General features: G+C 36.9%; 1 protein-coding gene across 2 annotated transcripts in view; it reads right to left on the reverse strand.

Annotated features, from left to right (window-relative positions):
- The window catches only part of KIFAP3 (kinesin associated protein 3), a 161,003-nt gene that overhangs the window by 110,665 nt on the left and 28,682 nt on the right, over nucleotides 1-21,656 (reverse strand). For both annotated transcript variants that reach the window (XM_081224620.1, XM_081224621.1), the window contains exons 6-9: nucleotides 11,187-11,286; nucleotides 9,757-9,881; nucleotides 7,473-7,571; nucleotides 769-947 (exon numbers count right to left, since the gene is read on the reverse strand). In XM_081224620.1, the coding sequence (XP_081080746.1) occupies nucleotides 769-947; nucleotides 7,473-7,571; nucleotides 9,757-9,881; nucleotides 11,187-11,286 (503 nt within the window). The remainder of the gene's footprint in view (nucleotides 1-768; nucleotides 948-7,472; nucleotides 7,572-9,756; nucleotides 9,882-11,186; nucleotides 11,287-21,656) is intronic.

The following is a 21,656-nucleotide window of genomic DNA, read 5'->3' on the forward strand; positions in this document are numbered from 1 at the left end:
ATACCTTAGGGGAAAATAATAAGGCCAGATGACTCTGAAACACAATCTAAAGTTAAAATTACTTTCTATGGGCCTCCCTGGTGGCGCAGTGGTTGAGAGTCCGCCTGCCGATGCAGGGGATACGGGTTCGTGCCCCGGTCCGGGAGGATCCCATATGCCGCGGAGCAGCTGGGCCCGTGAGCCATGGCCGCTGAGCCTGTGCATCCGGAGCCTGTGCTCCGCAACGGGAGAGGCCACAACAGTGAGAGGCCCACGTACCGCAAAAAAAAAAAAAAAAAAAATTACTTTCTATATATTATGTTTAATATGGAAAGATTCATTCTGTACAACATATTAGGAAAATATTTTTATCCAGAAAACTTTAATTATCTGGATTATTAACTAATATGCAATATATTTCTTTTTCTTTTTTTTTTTTTTTTGCTGTACGTGGGCCTCTCACTGTTGTGGCCTCTCCCACCGTGGAGCACAGGCTCCGGACGCGCAGGCCCAGCAGCCATGGCTCACGGGCCCAGCCGCTCCGCGGCACGTGGGACCTTCCTGGACCGGGGCACGAACCAGTGTCCCCTGCATCGGCAGGCGGACTCTCAACCACTGCGCCACCAGGGAAGCCCTGCAATATATTTCTTAATGAAGCCACTTAAGTGAGTTACTGCCATTGTAAAATTTTCATTCAGAATTATCTCAGTAGGGGGATAATGTGTTTACTTTTTATCAAAATATTCTAACTCAAAAATGGTGAACATGGGCTGTTTCAAGGTAAGTTACCATATCATTTTTATTCTCCATAAAAATGCTGAGTTTCTTCAAAAATGACACAACTAGAATAAGCAGCTCAAAATTGTCCCGATCAAGAGCCTTCACCAGCATGTGAACTATATTCTTGTTCCTCATCTTCAGCTCTGTACGTGTATCCTCAGCAAGATTCAAAAGCAAATAAAGAGCAACTAGAAAAGTAAAATAAATGAGAGTTAAATAACTGGCATATTGAATCAACAATTTAATAAATCATTTCTACCCATTAAAGTAACAGATGTAGAAGATAGTATATAACCTTGAAAATTTTAACTAGTTAATTTATTCATTAGTAAACTATTATTATTGATATATATGCTATATGAAACAAAACTTATATATAAAATAATATTCTTATGATGCTGAGAAAGATGCAATAACCAAAATAAGACAATGATTCCTACCCTCTTGGAGCTAAGAGCGTAATTGTAATCAAATGTCAATTAAAGGTATATGTTAGCAAATAATAAAACAGGCAAACATGTAGAAAGCAAGGTAAAATTTCAACAATTAGGGGCTGCTGTACTAAAAAATGTAGAGTACAGCTACAGCTGAATTTAAGGATAATAAAACCTATTTTTCATACTCAAAATGAGTTTTTGATAGTCTACAGAAAACGGCCATATGAAATTCAGTAAAATAACTGTTACACTAACCAAAGTTGAGGCCACTGTCTACTAGTTCTAAGTAAAATTTCTTTTAGGTACCGGTAATAAAAATGCTTACATTCTCATAAGAAACTCATTTAATTCTTCCCTTTTGACAATGAGAATTATGTAACAGATAATGTTTTCCATTTGGCCTTAACTGACAGGAAGCTTCAGAGTTAAACCTGAAAGTTTTCTGTTAGAATTACATAGAATATTATGGCCAACATAGTGTTTTTGCTCTCCTATTGTCTTGATTTTGCTCATTTTTTTAGTATTTCATTTTATGTACTCTTATAAACCATCTCTAAATCTTTATGAAAAATATATACGCATACATATAAAGTTTTATTTAACAAGTATTTGAAATGGAAAAGCAATTCTCATTAATTAAGTACCTACTATATGCCTGTACTGTACTGTACTGTACTGTACTAGTTGATATATAAACAGTAACCCATTTTAAGACCATTTTACGAGGCAAGAACGTCTATAAAAATTTTTACAGATGGGGAACCCCAGATTCAGAGAAGTTAAATACCTTGCCCTAGCCACACAGCAAGAAAACCCACCAGAAACCAAAGCTCACACATCTACCCTATTGCACCATGCTGACTTTCCATGCAAGGCACTAATAAAAGGTTTTAAGGTTGTGTTGAAAAAGCATATAGTAGACTTCTTCTTGCAACCAAGATAGATGTAGTGGGTTGAATCGTGTTCTCCTCAAATTTCCATACACCCAGAACCTGGGAATTCAAACTAATTTGGTAACAGGGTCTTTGCAGATGTAACTAGTTAGGATGAGGTCATAACAGATTAAGGTAGACCTTGAAACCAATGACTGGGGTCCTCATAAGAAGACAGGACATAACAGACAGATGTAGTGGGAAGAAGGCCATGTGAAGATGTGGGCAGGGAATGAATAGATGCAGCCACAAGACAAGAAACATCAAGGACTGCCAGAAGCCACCAAATGCTAGAAGAGCCAAGGAAAGATTCTTCTCTTGAGTCTTCAGGGGCAGCATGGCCTTGCTGAAATCTTGATTTTGGCTTTCTAGCCTCCAGAACTGTGAAATTTCTATTGTTTTAAATCACCCAGTTTGCAGTACTTTGTTTTGGCAACTCTGGGAAATTAATACATTAGAGGAGCAGGGACCAGATTGGAAATCCTCACCAGAAACAATAACAACAACAACAACAACAACAAAAAGACTAAAATAAGGGTTTTCAGGACACTGAGCACCAGATGATGAAGGATAGTTATCCCTGAGAGATAAGAAACAAATGACCTGGCCCATGATTGCCCAGAATACTGTCTTGAGAGATTCCAGGTCATGAAACAGATAAGGAAAAATCCCAGAAGAACCCCAAAGAATTCTTTAATGAAGAGATGGAACCAAGGGACCAGGGAAGCCAAGGTGGCTAGAGTTCACAGAAAAGAATACCAGAGAGGACAGAGCTGCAAAAAGAGAAGAGTTCCAGAGTTCTACTTTATATATTGAGCAGAGTACTGACTAGTCACATGTGTTAAAAATCTGAGGCTGGGGGCAGAACAAAATGAAAGAATTAGAAGAAAAAATACATGACATGCACACAGAGCTGGAAATAATGCCTGTTTCTACCAGCTATACTGGAAACTTCATAATTAATGGGCCACTGGGTAGAGTTCTCACATGGGTCTTGCCTCAGTAGTATGGAATAATTAGTTTTAGACTAAATGCTGCTCATGTCCAAACTCACAAATCTTAAGAGCATGATCCAAAAGGATCAAACTGTTTGCAAGTAATTTAATTATGTCTCACAATAAAGCTCAGGAATAGAATATTTATAGGAATAAAATAATATCCATCACCTAACAATGAAAATTTCACATTGTCCTGCCTCCAATCAAAGGTTATTAGCCATTCAAAAAAAGCAGGAAAACACAACCTGTAAGGAAAAGAAAAATCAGCTAACTGAAACTGTTCTAGAACTGACACCACAGTTAGAATGATCAAACATGAACATCAAAATAGTTAGATAACTGTATTCCAAATTTTCTAAAAGTTAAGTAGAGACATGGAGGATATACAAAAGATTAAATCAAACATCTAGCAATGAAAACTACAATGCCTGAGATTGTATAGTAAATGGAATTAATGGCAGTTTAGAGACTGGAGAAGAAAAGATTAGTGAAATTGAAGACATAACTAGAAACTATCCAAAATTAAACACACAAAGAAAAAAAAGAACAGCAAAAATGTAAAGAGTATCAGTAAACTATGGAAAAAACGTCAAGTGACCTAATATACCTGTAATTGGAGTCCCTGAAGAAATAATAATTGATAATTTTCCAAATTTGATAAAAAATATAAATCCACAATCCCAATAAGGTCAGTGAAATCCAAGAACAAGAAACACGAAGAAAGCTACACCAAAGCACAATATAATCAAACTGGTAAAAACAAATGATGAAGAGACCATTTTAAAGCAGCCAGAGGGAAAAAAACCTCATATATAGATGAAGAAAAGATAAGGATGACAGCAGACTTCTCATCAGAAACAATGCAAGCCTGTCAACAGTGTAACAGTATGTTTAGCAAATAGAAATAAGTTGTCAACCTAGAATTATAAACCAGTAAAAATATTTCAAAAAAGAAAAAAAACAAAGAATTTCTCAGATGTAAAAAGATAAAATAATTCATTAGTAAATCTACCCTGTGAGAAATATACAAGGAAATCTTTCAGACAGAAAGAAAATGATGACAGAAACATGATCTAACAAAAAATAGTAGAATCAGTGGAAATAGTAACTATATAAGTAAATATATAAGGTTATTTTCTTCATGTTTAAATATCTTTAAAGTAAAATTGACTGTCTATACAAAAATAATAATGTATCATAGGGTTTATAACAGATAGATATATATATATAAACCTCATGGTAACCACAAACCAAAAATCTATAATAGATACACACACAAAAAAGACAAAGGAATCCAAACATAACACTAAAGGTAGACATCAAATCACAAGGGAAGAGAGCAAAAGAAGGGACCATAAAAGGACTATTAAAAAAAAACCCCAAAACAATGAACAAAATGGCAAAAAGTACATACCTATCAATAATTACTTTAAATGTAAATGGACTAAAAGCTCCAGTCAAGGCATAGAGTGGCTGACTGGATACAAAAACAAGACCCATGCGTATGGTGCCTATAAGAGAATCACTTCAGATCTAAAGCCACAAACTGACTGAAAATGAGAGGATGTTAAAAGGTATTCCATGCAAATGGAAACAAAAAGAAAAATGGGGTATCAATACTTATATCAGACAAATAGACTTTAAACCAAAGACTGTAACTAGAGAAAAAGAAGGACACTACATAATGATAAAGGGATCACTCCAAGAAAATACAACAATTTAAAATATATATGCACATGGAAACACAAAGACCCCGAATAGCCAAAACAATATTTCCAGCTTTGTTCTTTACAAAGAACAGAGCTGGAGATATCACGCGCTCTGATTTCAAACTATACTACAAAGCCACAGTAATCAAAACAGTATGGTATGGCACAAAAACAGACACATAGATCAATGGAACAGAATAGAGAGTGCAGAAGTAAACTCACATTTACATGGTCAGTCTACAACAATGGAGGCAAGAATATACAATGGCTAAAAGACAGCTTCTTCAATAAATAGTGTTGGGAAAATTAGACAGCTACATGCAAAAGAATGAAACTGGCCTACGTTTTCACATCATATACAAAAGTAAACTCAAAATGAATTAAAGCCTTAAATGTAAGACCTGAAGCCATAAAACTCCTAGAAGAAAACACAGGCAGTATGCTCTCTGACATCAACCTTAGCAATAATTTTTTGGATATGTCTCCTCAGGCAAGGGAAACAAAAGTAAAACAAACAAATTGGACTACATCAAACTAAAAAGCTTGTACACAGCAAAGGAAGCTAGCTGTCAACAAAATGAAAAAGCAGCCTACAGAATGAGAGAAGATATTTGCATAGGATATATCCAATAAGGAGTTAATATCCAAAATACACAAAGAACTCACACAACTCAACATCGAAAAATCAAACTCAATTAAAAAATGGGCAGAGGATCTGAATAGAAATTTTTCCAAAGAAGACGTACAGATGGCCAACAGACACATGAAAATGCTCAACATCACTAATCATCAGGCAAATACAAATCAATACTACACTGAGATACCACCTCACACCTGTCAGAATGGCTATTATCAAAAAGACAAGAGATAGGGCTTCCCTGGAGGTGCAGTGGTTGAGAATCTGCCTGCTAATGCAGGGGACACGGGTTCTAGCCCTGGCCTGGGAGGATCCCACATGCCGCGGAGCAACTAGGCCCGTGAGCCACAACTACTGAGCCTGCTCGTCTGGAGCCTGTGCTCCACAACAAGAGAGGCTGCGATAGTGAGAGGCCTGCACACTGCGATGAAGAGTGGCTCCCGCTTGCCACAACTAGAGAAAGCCCTCGCACAGAAACGAAGACCCAACACAGCAAAAATAAATTAATTAATAAATGCCTACCTCCAACATCTTCTTTAAAAAAAAAAGACAAGAGATAAATGCTGGCAAAATGTGGAGAAAAGGGAAAACTTGGTGTACTGTTGACAGGAATATAAACTGGTGCAACCACTCTGGAAAACAGTATGGTGGTTCCTCAAAAAGTTAAAAATAGAACTACCATATGACCCAGCAATCCTACTTCTGGGTATATATCCAAAGGAAATAAAATCACGATCTCAAAGAGATATCTGCACTCCCATGTCCACTCCAGCATTATTCATAATAGTTAAGATGTGGAAGCAACCTAAGTGTCTATACATGGATGAATGGATAAAGTAGATGTGATATATATTTTATATAAAATATTATATAAAATATGTAATATATTACTTATACATTATATAATATATATAAAATAGAATATTACTTGTTTATTAAAAAGGACGATATTCTGACATTTGCCACAACAAAGATGGATCTTGAGGGCATTATGCTAAAGGAAATAAGTCAGACGGAGGAAGACAAATGCTATATGTTCTCACTTATATGCTTATATGTGGAATCTAAAAACACTGAGCTCACAGAAACAAGGAGATTGATGGTTACCAGACACTGGGTTGTGGGGGAAATGGGGAGACGGTGGTCAAAGAGTACAAACTTTTATAACTTTTATAAGATGAGTAAGTTCCAGGATCCAATATACAGCGTGGTGACTACAGGTAAAAATACTGTACTGTATACTTGAATGGTGCTATGACAGATCTTAAATGTTCTCACCATAACAACAACAACAACAAAATGGTAATTATGTGAGGAGAAGGATTTGTTGAGTAATCTTACTGTGGTAAACATTCTGGAACATACACTTGTATCAAACCATTACACTTTATACCTTAAACTTACACAGTGTTATATGTCAATTGTATCTCAATAAAGCTGGGGGAAAAAATCAATAGCCAGCTACAAAGCAGGAATTGAATGCACACTTAAAAGTCCCACATCATTCTTACTAACGACATAAGATTTTGCATCTTATCAATGACTGAGAAACCATACTATTGAACTGTTAAATCTCTCAACGAACCCCAGAAAGAGGAGACTATTTTTTATTAAAGAGAAATATTTTGAAAAGTTTTACATCAATTTCCTAGGAAAGCAACAAAATTGTCACCATATAAGATACATATAGCAGGGTTTGAGAGACAAGATTCTTATTATTGAAAAGGTCATACATTGGATTAAAAAATCCTTTCTGATTAATACAATTTCAAGAATGTAATTTATACATTTAAGAGCTGAATGGGGCCTTTTGGTAGAAAGAGAGTGGAGTGAAATTTAAAACATCATTATCAATGCTAACGACAGAAGATTCTGTAGTACATTAAAATTTACTGAACTTTCAAATAATCTGGTATTAGCTTTATTTATCTGACAGAAATAGAACAAGCTGAATGTATAGTAAGAACTTTGTTGCGTTCTCATTGCTTAGGTACTCATACCTCGTAAGAGCTGTTCCTGTTTTACCACAAGCCCCTGGTATTTTTTAAAGGTTTTTTCATAATCTTTTCTCAAGGTTTGGTTTTCAGGGTCTTCATCAAGTAAACAAGTTAAGGATCATCCATATTCATTGAAGCAAAGAAAACCTAATGAAAAATACTATGAAGAACAGTGCTAATAAATTTTATGTGCAATTTTATCCAGTTATTTTCTGTAACCAATAGTTTAATTAAAATATTATTCCCTGCACAACTGTGTTATAACAGATCTTCTTAACCAAGTGCTCGAGGATGTGCTTGCAGACCTTGGGTGAACACATGTTTGGGCTTCACCAAGTACTTGAATCCTCAGAAATTGTATGTAAATATTTTATGTATGTGCACAAGTCTCTAACTTTCACCGGATTAAAAAATAGGTCCATGATTCCAAGAGGTTACAGCCTTAAAGAATGATTTAGTTAATAAGAATAGTGAATTCCACTTCGGACAGAAGATGTCTAGTATATTGAAAGGACGTTGATTATATCTAAAGCTTTTTAGCACCCTCTTCAGACTACATACAAAAAGAGAAATATCCCAAAGTTAGAGAAAAACAAAATTTAAAAATTATATCTTATAGCCCCAAATAGTCCCTTGGACACCTGCAGAAATAACCAATTACTTCAGTATGACTTCAGGATCCCCAAGCACTCAAAAACATCCCCTTGTTGAATGCTACTTGCATCACAACACAAGGAAACTTAAGACTTAATAAAATAGTAATATTTTAGGAGAAATGGCCAAAATTCTGATGTCATTTTTATATTCCTTCAATTATTGTAATCCATTGATTCTGAGATACATTTTTTGCACATCTTAACATCTCCCAGAATTTGAATATATCTTATAATCCATGATATGTCATAGTTTTAATTGGAAGCATCTTTCTCCTTTTGTAGTCATTCATAAATAATGGTGTATCTTACATTCAATGGTGTCTAATATTTATAGGAATATGATATGTTCTAAAAGATCAGTTTTTGTCACCAAGCAATCACAAAGTATAAATTAATGATTGCTAAAAGTCCCATTAGTGGTTCTCTCTGTATCCCCACCCCCCCGCCTCAGTTTCAATGAATTTTAGGTACATTCAGGAAACTTGGGACTCAACAAATGACCTGAAGTCTCCAGGATTATTGAGTTGTCCACGTGGTTTAAGTCAACACCAATCTAGATGTCAGCAGCTTACAGCACACACAGAAAATGTCTAAACCTATAAAGATCCTAATTAAGAAAAGTCAAATCTGTGTGTGTGTTTGAGGGTGTATTTTTATAGTGCCTTGGGTATTCCACGAAGGAGAGGTAGAAAACATGAGATATTGGGCACAACAGAAATAATATTTTTACTTTTTAGAAGAGATCAATAAATAGTGGGTTCAAAAGAAAGTTACCAGTATGACTTGTCATCTGCAAAACATGTCATATTAGACAGATATGAATAAGCCAGGGCCTTCAATTTAGAATTAAAGTTGTAGAAGAAATATGACAAATATCTTCATATATAAGAAATGTGATATTGAAGAAAATATCCTTATTCTATATTGCTTCAGTATGCAAGATTAGAATCAAGGGATAGAAGTTATTGGGAAGTAGACTTTAGTACACTAAGCAAAAAACCATTATAATAAATAGAATGCCAAAACACAGAATGAGCTAAATCAATAAGCAGTGACATGATAAAGAAGAGACTAAATAATCGATTTGTAAGGGAAGTTGCAGAAAAGATTCTTGTATTGAAAGGTTAAAATTGATTCTTTTTAAGGTTCCTTTCACAGGTTCTATGCTTCTGCAGGCATCTCGAATTTGTATGTAAGTCCAAAAATACTTTTTTTAATAATTAGAAAAATAGAATTTAAAACTATGTCTTCACCAAATTCACACTCATTCCAACCAAAGTCACCTTATTACACAGAGAAAACTACATAAGCAACAGTGGTGAGCCAGACTTCAGCTAACTAAAGGATCTTGAGGGACAAAATAGCAGTCACTTAGAGGCTCACCAATTCAGTTATCCAGGACCACCATTATCTATTTATTCCCTCTAGCTTATCACCTAATCAAAGTTGCAAAAAGATTAAAAAGTATATGTAAAACTATATTCATTCTGATAACTTCAATCTTCATCTTAACCTTCAGCACACTCCTGCATTTTTTCAAGTAATGTGAATGACAAACAAAACAAAATCCTCTCCATCCAAAGCTCACAGCAATAGGCAACAGGGGGGTGAAATGCCGCTTCAAAGGATATCAGTTTTCTTCTTCTTAGAAAGTTCTTCTTGCCAAAGCTCATGTCTTTTTAATTCATGATCAATGATATTCATACACAGAGCTCCAATTTTATAGTGAGTGATAAGTCCATGAAACTGAGAAAAGCTTTAAAGAAGAGTTTTTAGTATGTATTTAAAGGAATACATTTTGTGACTTCAGGAAATCTGTTTTGGATAAACACTGGTACAAACAATGTAAAATAGACTTGATATACATATTTCAATAAATGAATATGCCCACAGTATACTAAAAAGACTTGAAATTGTACGATTACTTTAAATATATTTTAACACACAACACTTACCTGAAACGAAATTATTTTTAAGTTAGAAATTACACAAAACACATTTTTGTAATTAACCACCATTTTAACTATTCAGATACCCTCAAAATAAAATTTCAGACTACCACCTAACAAAACTAATAATATAACAGTACTATTATTGAATAAAACTGATACCAGGAAATAAACTAGTGAAGTATTAGCAATCAGGTTTTATATATGTATCCTAGACAATTTATTCATCCAAGTATTTATTCAGTAAATATTTATTTGCTAATGCTGGCCCATTTTTAGAACAGAGGCAAGAAATTCCCTAGAATTTCTGAGAAGTCAGAAACTTTTCACAATGTCTCAATAAGTATCCTTCTAAAGAATATATGTGTATAAATAAAATACATGAATACATAACAGGTATGTGTTTACAAACATATATTGTGTATACACACACACACACACACACACACACAGTTAACCCTTGAACAATGCAAGGGATAGGGGTGCCAACACTCTGTATCATCAAAAATGTAAGTATAACTTATAGTGGGTCCTCCATATCTGCAGTTCTGCAACCACAGTTTCAACTGGGGGACCGTGTAGTATGGTAGTACATATTTAGTGGAAAATACCTATGTATAAGTGGACTCACGCAGTTCAAACCCATGTTGTTCAAGGATCAACTGTATATAAAACAGTAACATTTACTGGCACTTACTCTGGGTCAGGCTTTTTTCTAATACCTTCCTGAAGAGAATGCTCCTATTACTATCCACAATTACAGATGAGGAAACTGAGCACAGAAAGGTTAAGTAATGTAACCAAGATCACATGGCTAATAGACAGCAGGACTTGGATTCAAAGCCAGAGAGTCTATTTCCAGAGCCCATAACTCTTAAACTCTAAACCATTATATTATCCTACTGTATATGTATATGCATTGGTTAGTGTAGACTGAAAGAAAGACAGAACAACAAAGAGGACAGAGAATCGGAAATAGAAGTTCAGAGGCAGAGCAGAGTTAGATACGTAAGAAGACTGAGAAAACTAGTGATCTACTATCTAAACCAGTGACACAGACAGAGAGAAATAGATATAGATCAGTACTTTTATTTCCTAATTTTTACACTTACCTGGAAAAGCAAAAAAAGATGTATATTATGTTTGTAGCTAACTCAACACTTTGCTTCCAGTCTTCTCTGAGGACTCTTGCTAATGCACCAAGGGCAGTTTCTAAAGAAAAAGGGGATGTACAAAAATGATCACTCACCTTGCCTCTGACATAAAGGGTAATTGGTTTTAAATGTCTACTATCAATAAATAACAAAGCTAAGATAGAACTGGGACAAAAAGTAGGATGCTTCTTTCCAACACAGAAAGCTATTTTTAAAACTGAAATAATAAAACTCACAACATGCAGCTTTAAGTCTAACTGTAAATAGAAAAATAAAATAAGATTTAAATAAAGTAACATAGTAAGTATACTATGGGTGAAAATAAAATAATAAAAAAACATTTATTTCTTAATTTTCGTTTCCACTTGCTACTGCAGTGCCAGTTTTTTTTTAACATCTGATTTAATGTGTTCATGAATAAGTGAAAAATTAGATTAAGTCTAAAAAAATAATGAGCAGTTTAAAGCAGGCTAACACTGACTTCACTAAAGCAAATTAATAATAATCAAATAAAACTTATACACAGAAAAATAGTCTAATATTTTAATGTCATGTTAAATTGATGCCAACGGACATAAATAGAGCAAAAAATTTTTCAGGAAACTAGCTTTAGGGTAGATTGATAAACATCCCTGTTACACCTTTTTCCTGAAAAAGGTAATGAATTGATTAATGAGAATTACTATACATTAAGTAAACATAAAGTAATGAGACTAGTTTCAAATTAGTACTGTTACATGGCTGACTAAATCTTAAAATCATTAAAAATTAAAATATCTGTGTATTATATAGTGATCATAATTCAACTTTCTATAACAGGCATTGAGGATCTATTGTACTTTGTGGACTGCATTATAAGTATTTATTATGGTAATGAAAGTATTTAGTTTATTTGAGCTTTCTGGCCATTCAGATTATGAAACAATAAGAATTCACTATATTACTAATCCACTTAGTGAGGAATTTTTTATACAAACTGAAAAACACAGTATAATAGCATTTCACAGTATTATTCATATTCATAATACAGAGCACTGGTATAATATAGGTTTTGAACAAAATTATTCTGAAGTCAAATAAATAGGTAATACGTAAAAGCTCTAGAAAAGTCCTACTTAATAAAGAATCTGGTTTAGCTTAGCTTAATCCAATATTTCCAAAGGCATTCATCCTTATAATCCAGAGGATACAACATTTCTTAGAATATACTTTGGAAAATGATGTACTATAATGTCACAAATTTCGCATTTTTCTTCTTTACTAAAGAACAGAAAAATGTCTCAATAAAAATACAGCTATAGGAATTATACACAGGTTATGAAGAAATAAACCAAAAGAAAATTACAAAGTTTACAACAGATCAAAATATAACCCAAAACTAATTTATAATTTGAGTGCAGTCATAATTAAAATTCTGTTAAGATTTTCTCAGAGAGTATAATAAAGTGATCTCAAAACAATATGTAAGAAAACGTACAAAGACCAGCAACACCACTTTAAAAAAAAGAAAACAACAAATTGGAACATTTCTCCTACATACTCTAAAACTCTAGTCAAAGTACAAAACAAAACATAACAACAACAGTATGATATTGGTATGTAAATTATCAAACAGAACAATGGAAAAGAAAAGAGGGCATCAAAACATATCTATGAATATATCAGAACAGTATCTGGCACAGAATAAGCTTTCAAGAAGTATCTATTGAATAAAAAATTGGCCAGCATATAGTAGAAAAGTCATTTCAAATCTCTGGGAAAAGGAGGAGTATTCAATAACTAAGCTGGGGAGAGACCTTCAAGATGGCAGAAGAGTAACACGAGGAGATCACCTTCCTCCCCACAGATACACCAGAAATTCATCTACACGTGGAACAACTCCTACAGAACACCTACTGAATGCTGGCAGAAGACCTCAGACCTCCCAAAAGGCAAGAAACTCCCCACGTGCCTGGGTAGGGCAAAAGAAAAAAGAAAAAACAGAGGCAAAAGAATAGGGACGGGACCTGCACCTCTGGGAGGGAGCCGTGAAGGAGGAAAGGTTTCCACACACTAGAAGCCCCTTCACTGGCAGAGATGGGGGGTGGCTTCAGACCCATGGAGGAGAGCACAGCAACAGGGGTGCAGAGGGCAAAGCGGAGAGATTCCCTCACAGAGGATCAGTGCCGACCAGCACTCACCAGCACGAGAGGCTTGTCTGCTCACCCGCTGGGGCGGGCGGGGCTGGGAGCTGAGGCTCGGGCTTCGGTCGGATTCCAGGGAGAGGACTGGGGTTGGCTGCATGAACACAGCCTAAAGGGGGCTAGTGCGCCACCGCTAGCCGGGAGGGAGCCCAGGAAAAAGTCTGGACCTGCCTAAGTGGCAAGAGACCATTGTTTCGGGGTACGCGAGGAGAGGGGCTACAGAGCACTGCCTAAACTGTCTCCAGAGACGGCGCGAGCCATGGCTATCAGCGCAGACACGAGACGGGCATAAAACGCTAAGGCTGCTGCTACAGCCACCAAGAAGCCTGTGTGCAAGCACAGGTCACTCTCCACACCTCCCCTCCAGGGAGCCTGTGCAGCCCTCCACTGCCAGGGTCCCATGATCCAGGGACAACTTCCCTGGGAGAACACACGGCACGCCTCAGGCTGGTGCAACGACAGGCCGGCAACTGCCGCCCACAGGCTCAACCCGTATTCTGTACCCCTCCCTCCCCCCGGGCCTGAGGGAGCCAGAGGCCCCTAATCAGTTGCTACTTTAACCCGGTCCTGTCTGAGCAAAGAACAGATGCCCTCAGGAGACCTACACGCAAATCCAAAGCTGAACCCCAGGAGCTGTGTGAACAAAGAGAACGGGAAATCTCTCCCAGCAACCTCAGGAGCAGCAGATTAAATCTCCACAATCAACTTGATATACCCTGCATCTGTGGAATACCTGAAGAGACAACGAATCATCCCAAAATTGCGGTGGTGGACTTTGGAAGCAACAATATATATATATTTTTCCTCTTTCTCTTTTTGTGAGTGTGTACATGTATGCTTCTTTGTATGATTTTGTCTGTAGAGCTTTGGTTTTACCATTTGTCCTAGGGTTCTGTCTGTCCATTTTTTTTTTTTTTTAGTATAGTTTTTAGCGCTTGTTACAATAAGTGGCTTTGTTTTCTGGTTTGGCTGCTCTCTTCTTTCTTTCTTTCCTTTTTATTTTCTTTTTATTACTTTTTATTTTTAATAATTATTTTTTATTTTAATAACCTTATTTTATTTTTTTCTTTCTTACTTTCTTTTTTGTCCCTTTTCTTCTGAGCCATGTGGCTGACAGGGGCTCAGTGCACCAACCAGGTGTCAGGCCTGTGACACTGAGGTGGGAGAGCTGAGCTCAGGACACTGGACCACCAGAGAACTCCCGGCTCCACGTAATATCAAATGGCAAAAGCTCTCCCAGAGATCTCTACCTCAACACTAAGACCCAGCTCCACTCAATGACCAGCGAGCTACAGTGCTGGACACCCTATGCCAAACAACTAGCAAGACAGGAACACAACCCCACCCATTAGCAGTGAGGCTGCCTAAAATCATAATAAGGTCACAGACACCCCAAAACACACCAGCAGACACAGTCCTGCCCACCAGAAAGACAAGATCCAGCCTCATCCACCAGAACACAGGCACTAGTCCCCTCCACCAGGAAGCCTACATAACCCACTAAACCAACCTTAGCTACTGGGGGCAGACACCAAAAACAATGGGAACTACAAACCTGCAGCCTGCGAAAAGGAGACCCCAAACACAGTAAGTTAAGCAAAATGAGAAGACAGAGAACCACACAGCACATGAAGGAGCAGGGTAAAAACCCACCAGGCCAAACAAATGAAGATGAAATAGGCAGTCTACCTGAAAAAGAATTCACAGTAATGATAGTAAAGATGATCCAAAATCTTGGAAATAGAATGGAGAAATTACAAGAAACGTTTAACAAGGACCTAGAAGAACTAAAGAGCAAACAAACAATGATGAACAACACAATAAATGAAATTAAAAATTCTCTAGAAGGAATCAGTACCAGAAAAACTGAGGTAGAAGAACGGATAAGTGACCTGGAAGATAAGAGAGTAGAAATAACTATTGCAGAGGAGAATAAAGAAAAAGAATGAAAATAATTGAGGACAGTCTCAGAGACATCTGGGACAACATTAAATGCACCAACATTTGAATTATAGGGGTCCCAGAAGAAGAAGAGAAAAACAAAGGTTCTGAGAAAATATTTGAATAAATTAGAGTTCCCTAATATGGGAAAGGAAATAGTTATTCAAGTCCAGGAAGCACAGAGAGTCCCATACAGGATAAATCCAAGGAGAAACAGGCCAGGACACATATTAATCAAACTACCAAAAATGAAACACAAAGAAAAAATATTAAAAGCAGCAAGGGAAAAACAACAAATAACATACAAGGGAATCCCCATAAGGTTAATAGCTGATCTTTCAGCAGAAACTCTGCAAGCCAGAAGGGAGTGGCAGGACATATTTAAAGTGATGAAAGGGAAAAACCTACACCCAAGATTACTCTACCCAGCAAGGATCTCATTCAGATTCAACGGAGAAATTAAAAACTTTACAGACAAGCAAAGGCTAAGAGAATTCAGCACCACCAAACCAGCTTTACCCCAAATGCTAAAGGAACTTCTCTAGGCAGAAAAAACAAGGGAAGGAAAAGGCCTACACAAACAAACCCAAAACAATTAAGAAAATGCTAATAGGAACATACATATTGATAACTACCTTAAATGTAAATGGATTAAATGCTCCAGAAAAAAGACATAGACTGGGGGCTTCACTGGTGGCGCAGTGGTTGAGAGTCCACCTGCCGATGCAGGGGACACGGGTTCATGCCCCGGTTCAGGAAGATCCCACATGCCGCGGAGTGGCTGGTCCCGTGAGCTATGGCTGCTGGGCCTGTGCGTCCGGAGCCTGTGCTCTGCAACGGGAGGGGCCATGGCAGTGAGAGGCCCACATACCGCAAAAAAAAAAAAAAAGACATAGACTGGCTGAATGGGTACAAAAACAAGACCTGTATATACGCTGTCTACAAGAGACCCACATCAAACCAAGGGACACATACAGACTGAAAGTGAGGGGATGGAAAAAGATATTCTATGCAAATGGAAATCAAAAGAAAGCTGGAGCAACAATTCTCATATCAGACAAAATAGACTTTAAAACAAAGACTATTACAAGAGACAAAGAAGGACACTACATAATGATCAAGGGATCGATCCAAGAAGAAGATATAACAATTGTAAATATTTATGCACCAAACATAGGAGCACCTCAATACATAAGGCAAATGTTAACAGCCATAAAAGGGGAAATCGACAGTAACACAATCTTAGTAGGGGACTTTAATACCCCACTTTCACCAATGGACAGATCATCCAAAATGAAAATAAATAAGGAAACACAAGCTTTAAATGATACATTAAACAAGATGGACTTAATTGATATTTATAGGACATTCCATCCAAAACAACAGAATACACTTTCTTCTCAAGTGCACACACAGAACATTCTCCAGGATAGATCATATCTTGGGTCACAAATGAAGCCTTGGTAAACTTAAGAAAACTGAAATCATATCAAGTATCTTTTCCAACCACAACACTATAAGAGTAGATATCAATTACAGGAAAAAATCTGTAAAAAATAAAAACACATGGAGGCTAAACAATACACTACTTAATGACCAAGAGATCACTGAAAAATTAAAGAGGAAATCAAAAATACCTAGAAACAAATGACAATGAAAACACGATGGCCCAGAACCTAAGTGAGGCAGCAAAAGCAGTTCTAAGAGGGAAGTTTACAGCAATACAATCCTACCTCAAGAAACAAGAAACATCTCAAATAAACAACCTACCCTTACACCTAAAGCAATTAGAGAAAGAAGAAGAACAAGAAAAAAAAAAAACCAAAGTTAGCAGAAGGAAAGAAATCATAAAGATCAGATCAGAACTAAAGGAAAAAAAATGAAGGAAACAATAGCAAACATCAATAAAAATAAAAGCTGTTTCTTTGAGAAGATAAACAAAATTGAAAAACCAATAGCCAGACTCATCAAGAAAAACAGGGAGAAGACTCAAATCAATAGAATTAGAAATGAAAAAATGAAAAAGGAGAAGTTACAACTGACACTGCAGAAATACAAAGGATCATGAGAGATTACTTCAAGCAGCTATATGCCAATAAAATGGACAACCTGGAAGAAATGGACAAATTCTTAGAAATGCACAACCTTCCAAGACTGAACCAGGAAGAAATAGAAAATATAAACAGAACAATCATAAGAAATGAAATTGAGACTGTGATTAAAAATCTTCCAACAAACAAAAGCCCAGGACCAGAGGGCTTCACAGGTGAATTCTATCAAACATTTAGAGAAGAGCTAACACCTATCCTTCTCAAACTCTTCCAAAATATAGCAGACTCCTTCTACAAGGAGTCTGGAGTCTTCCAAACTCCTTCTACAAGGCCATCATCACCCAGATACCAAAACCACATAAAGATGTCACAAAGAAAGAAAACTACAGGCCAGTATCACTGATGAACATAGATGCAAAAATCCTCAACAAAATACTAGCAAACAGAATCCAACAGCACATTAAAAGGATCATACACCATGATCAACTGGGGTTTATAAAAGGAATGCAAAGATTCTTCAGTATATGCAAATCAATCAATATGATACACCATATTAACAAACTGAAGGATAAAAACCATATGATTATCTCAATAGATGCAGAAAATCTTTCGACAAAATTCAACACCCATTTATGATAAAAAACCCTAGAGAAAGTAGGCATAGAGGGAACTTACCTCAGCATAGTAAAGCCCATATGTGACAAACCCACAGCCAACATCGTTCTCAATGGTGAAAAACTGAAACCATTTGCTCTAAGATCAGGAACAAGACAAGGTTGGCCACTCTCACCACTGTTATACAACATAGTTTTAGAAGTTTTAGCCAGAGGAATCAAAGAAAAAGAAATAAAAGGAATCCAAATCGGAAAAGAAGAAGTAAAGCTGTCACTGTTTGCAGATGACATGATACTATACATAGAGAATCCTAAAGATGCTATCAGACAACTACTAGAGCTAATCAATGAATCTGGTAAAGTAGCAGGATACAAAAATAGTATACAGAAATGTCTTGCATTCCTATACTCTAAGAATAAAATATCTGAAAGAGCAATGAAGGAAACACTCCCATTTACCATTGCAACAAAAAGAATAAAATACCTAGGAATAAACCTAGCTAAGGAGACAAAAGACCTGTATGCAGAAAACTATAAGACACTGATGAAAGAAATTAAAGATGATACAAACAGATGCAGATATATACCGTGTTCTTGGATTGGAAGAATCAACATTGTGAAAATGACTAAACTACCCAAAGCAATCTACATATTCAATGCAATCCCTATCAAACTACCAATGGCATTTTTCACAGAACTAGAACAAAAAATTTCACAATTTGTATGGAAACACAAAAGACCCCGAATAGCCAAAGCAATCTTGAGAAAGAAAAACGGAGCTGGAGGAATCAGGTTCCTGGACTTCAGACTATACTACGAAGCTACAGTAATCAAAAGAGTATGGTACTGTCACAAAAACAGAAATATAGATCAATGGAACAGGATAGAAAGCCCAGAAATAAACCCACGCACATATGGTCATCTTATCTTTGATAAAGGAGGCAAGAATATACAATGGAAAAAAGACAGCCTCTTTGATAAGTGATACTGGGAAAACTGGACAGCTACATGTAAAAGAATGAAATTAGAACACTCCCTAACACCATACACAAAAATAAACTCAAAATGGATTAAAGACCTAAATGCAAGGCCAGGCACCATAAAAGTCGTAAAGGAAAACATAGTCAGAACACTCTATAACATAAATCACAGCAAGATCCTTTTTGACCCATCTCCTAGAGAAATGGAAATAAAAAGAAAAATAAACAAATGGGACCTAATGAAACTTAAAAGCTTTTGCACAGCAAAGGAAATCATAAACAAGATGAAAAGACAACCCTCAGAATGGGAGAAAATATTTGCAAAGGAAGCAACTGACACAGGATTAATCTCTGAAGTTTACAAGCAGCTCATGCAGCTCAGTATCAAAAACAACAAACGACCCAATCCAAAAATGGGCAGAAGACCTAAACAGACATTTCTCCAAAGAAGATATACAGATTGCCAACAAACACATGAAAGAATGCTTAACATCACTAATCATTAGAGAAATGCAAATCAAAAAACTACAATGAGGTATCACCTCACACCAGTCAGAATGGCCATCATCAAAAAATCTACAAACAATAAATTCTGGAGAGGGTGTGGAAAAAAGGGAACCCTCTTGCACTTTTGGTCGTAATGTAAATTGATATAGCCACTATGGAGAACAGTATGGAGGTTCCTTAAAAAACTAGAAAGAGAACTATCATACAACCCAGCAATCCCACTACTGGGCATATACCCTGAGAAAACCATGGTTCAAAAGGTGTCATGTGGGGCCTCCCTGGTGGCGCAGTGGTTGAGAGTCCGCCTGCCGATGCAGGGGATACGGGTTCGTGCCCCGGTCTGGGAGGATCCCATATGCCGCGGAGCGGCTGGGCCCGTGAGCCATGGCCTCTGGGCCTGCGCGTCCGGAGCCTGTGCTCCGCAACGGGAGAGGCCACAACAGTGAGAGGCCCGCATACCGCAAAAAGAAAAAAAAAAAAAAAAAAAAAAGGTGTCATGTACCACAATGTTCATTTCAGCTCTATTTACAATAGCCAGGACAGGGAAGCAACCTAAGTGTCCATCGACAGATGAATGGATAAAGAAGATGTGACACATATATACAATGGAATATTACTCAGCTATAAGAAGAAACAAAATTGAGTAGTGAGGTGGATGGACCTAGAGTCTGTCATACAGAGTGAAGTAAATCAGAAAGAGAAAAACAAATACTGTATGCTAACATATATGGAATCTAAAAAAAAAAAAAAAAAAGAAAAAAAGTGCTTCTGAAGAACCTAGGGGCAGGACAGGAATAAAGATGCAGATGTAGAGAATGGAGTTGAGGACACGGGGAGGGGGAAGGGTAAGGTGGGACAAAATGAGAGAGTCGCATGGACATATATACACTACCAGTTGTAAAATAGATAGCTAGTGGGAAGCAGCCACATATCACAGGGAGATCAGCTCAGTGTTTTGTGACCAACTAGAGAGGTGGCATAGGGAGAGTGGGAGGGAGACGCAAGAGGGAGGAGATATGGGGATGTACGTATATGTATAGCTGATCACTTTGTTATAAAGCAGAAACTAACACAGCATTGTAAAGCAATTATACTCCAATAAAGATGTTAACAAAAAAATAACTAAGTTGGAATAACTGGCTATACAATGTGGAAAAAAATAAAATAACATCTCTACCTTTCACTTTCAACAAAAATGAATTCCAGGGCCAAGAGCTTTAGGAATGGCAGAGTAAGGACCTGCAAAAATCCACTCTTCCATAAGCAAATATAATACTGGTAAATGTTTTCAAAATCAACTCTTTTAGAACTCTGGAAATTAGTTTTATAAAAACTCAAGAAGTGTTTATTTAAGAAATATGGCTGACTTGGTAAGAACAGTGAGCTCTGTGGCATTTCAACGTGCCCTAATCCATCCCTTCTGTGCAACTTTGTGGAAACTTTGAAAACCAACAGCATCACAACCATGATATCTGTGAAAAACAGTAGCCCAGCAACAACTGGAGGAAGTAGAACAGTGTGGTGCCCCCCCAAATTCCCACTCCAGTGAACTGTCAATATCTCATCCATCAGGATACTTGCTGAAAAGCTCCATTCCCATGGTTTGGCTTTATTTGACCTGACTCAGAGATTGCTCTTACAAACAGCTTTAGATCCAGGGCATTTGTTGAAAACTACCAGCAGCAACATTGCAGCTATGTGCAGCAGCCTAGCCAACTTGAGGTAACAAGAGGCTGACCAAAACACTTTAAAAGGAAAAACTGGGAAATGAGATATTCACTGGGTCTTTGAAAGACTCCAACACATTCCTGGGACTCCAGAAGGCCCGGCACACATGTAGGAATGTGCACATGCCAGGGAAAGACCTAAAAGTGTCTAATCTCTCATCTCTGGCCAAACTTGAGGCAATGTTCAAGCAGGAATTGAAGGCTAAGGCTTGTAAACTACTTCCTTGAGCACTGAAGACATCCTCCCACCCACATGTACATACCCACAGCCCCTCAGAAAAGGCTGGGAAACTCTGTGCCAGGCATTTAAAGAAATCTCTATCTACTCATTAGTTACCACTAAACTAACTGAGCAGAGGCTTCAGTGACTGCAGAGACAAAGAATACAGACTTTACAGTAATTAATTAATCCAGGAAACTCATTA

This window comes from Mesoplodon bidens (genome assembly GCF_964165515.1).
Source record: "Mesoplodon bidens genome assembly, chromosome: 2".
Taxonomy (NCBI): Eukaryota; Metazoa; Chordata; class Mammalia; order Artiodactyla; family Ziphiidae; genus Mesoplodon; species Mesoplodon bidens.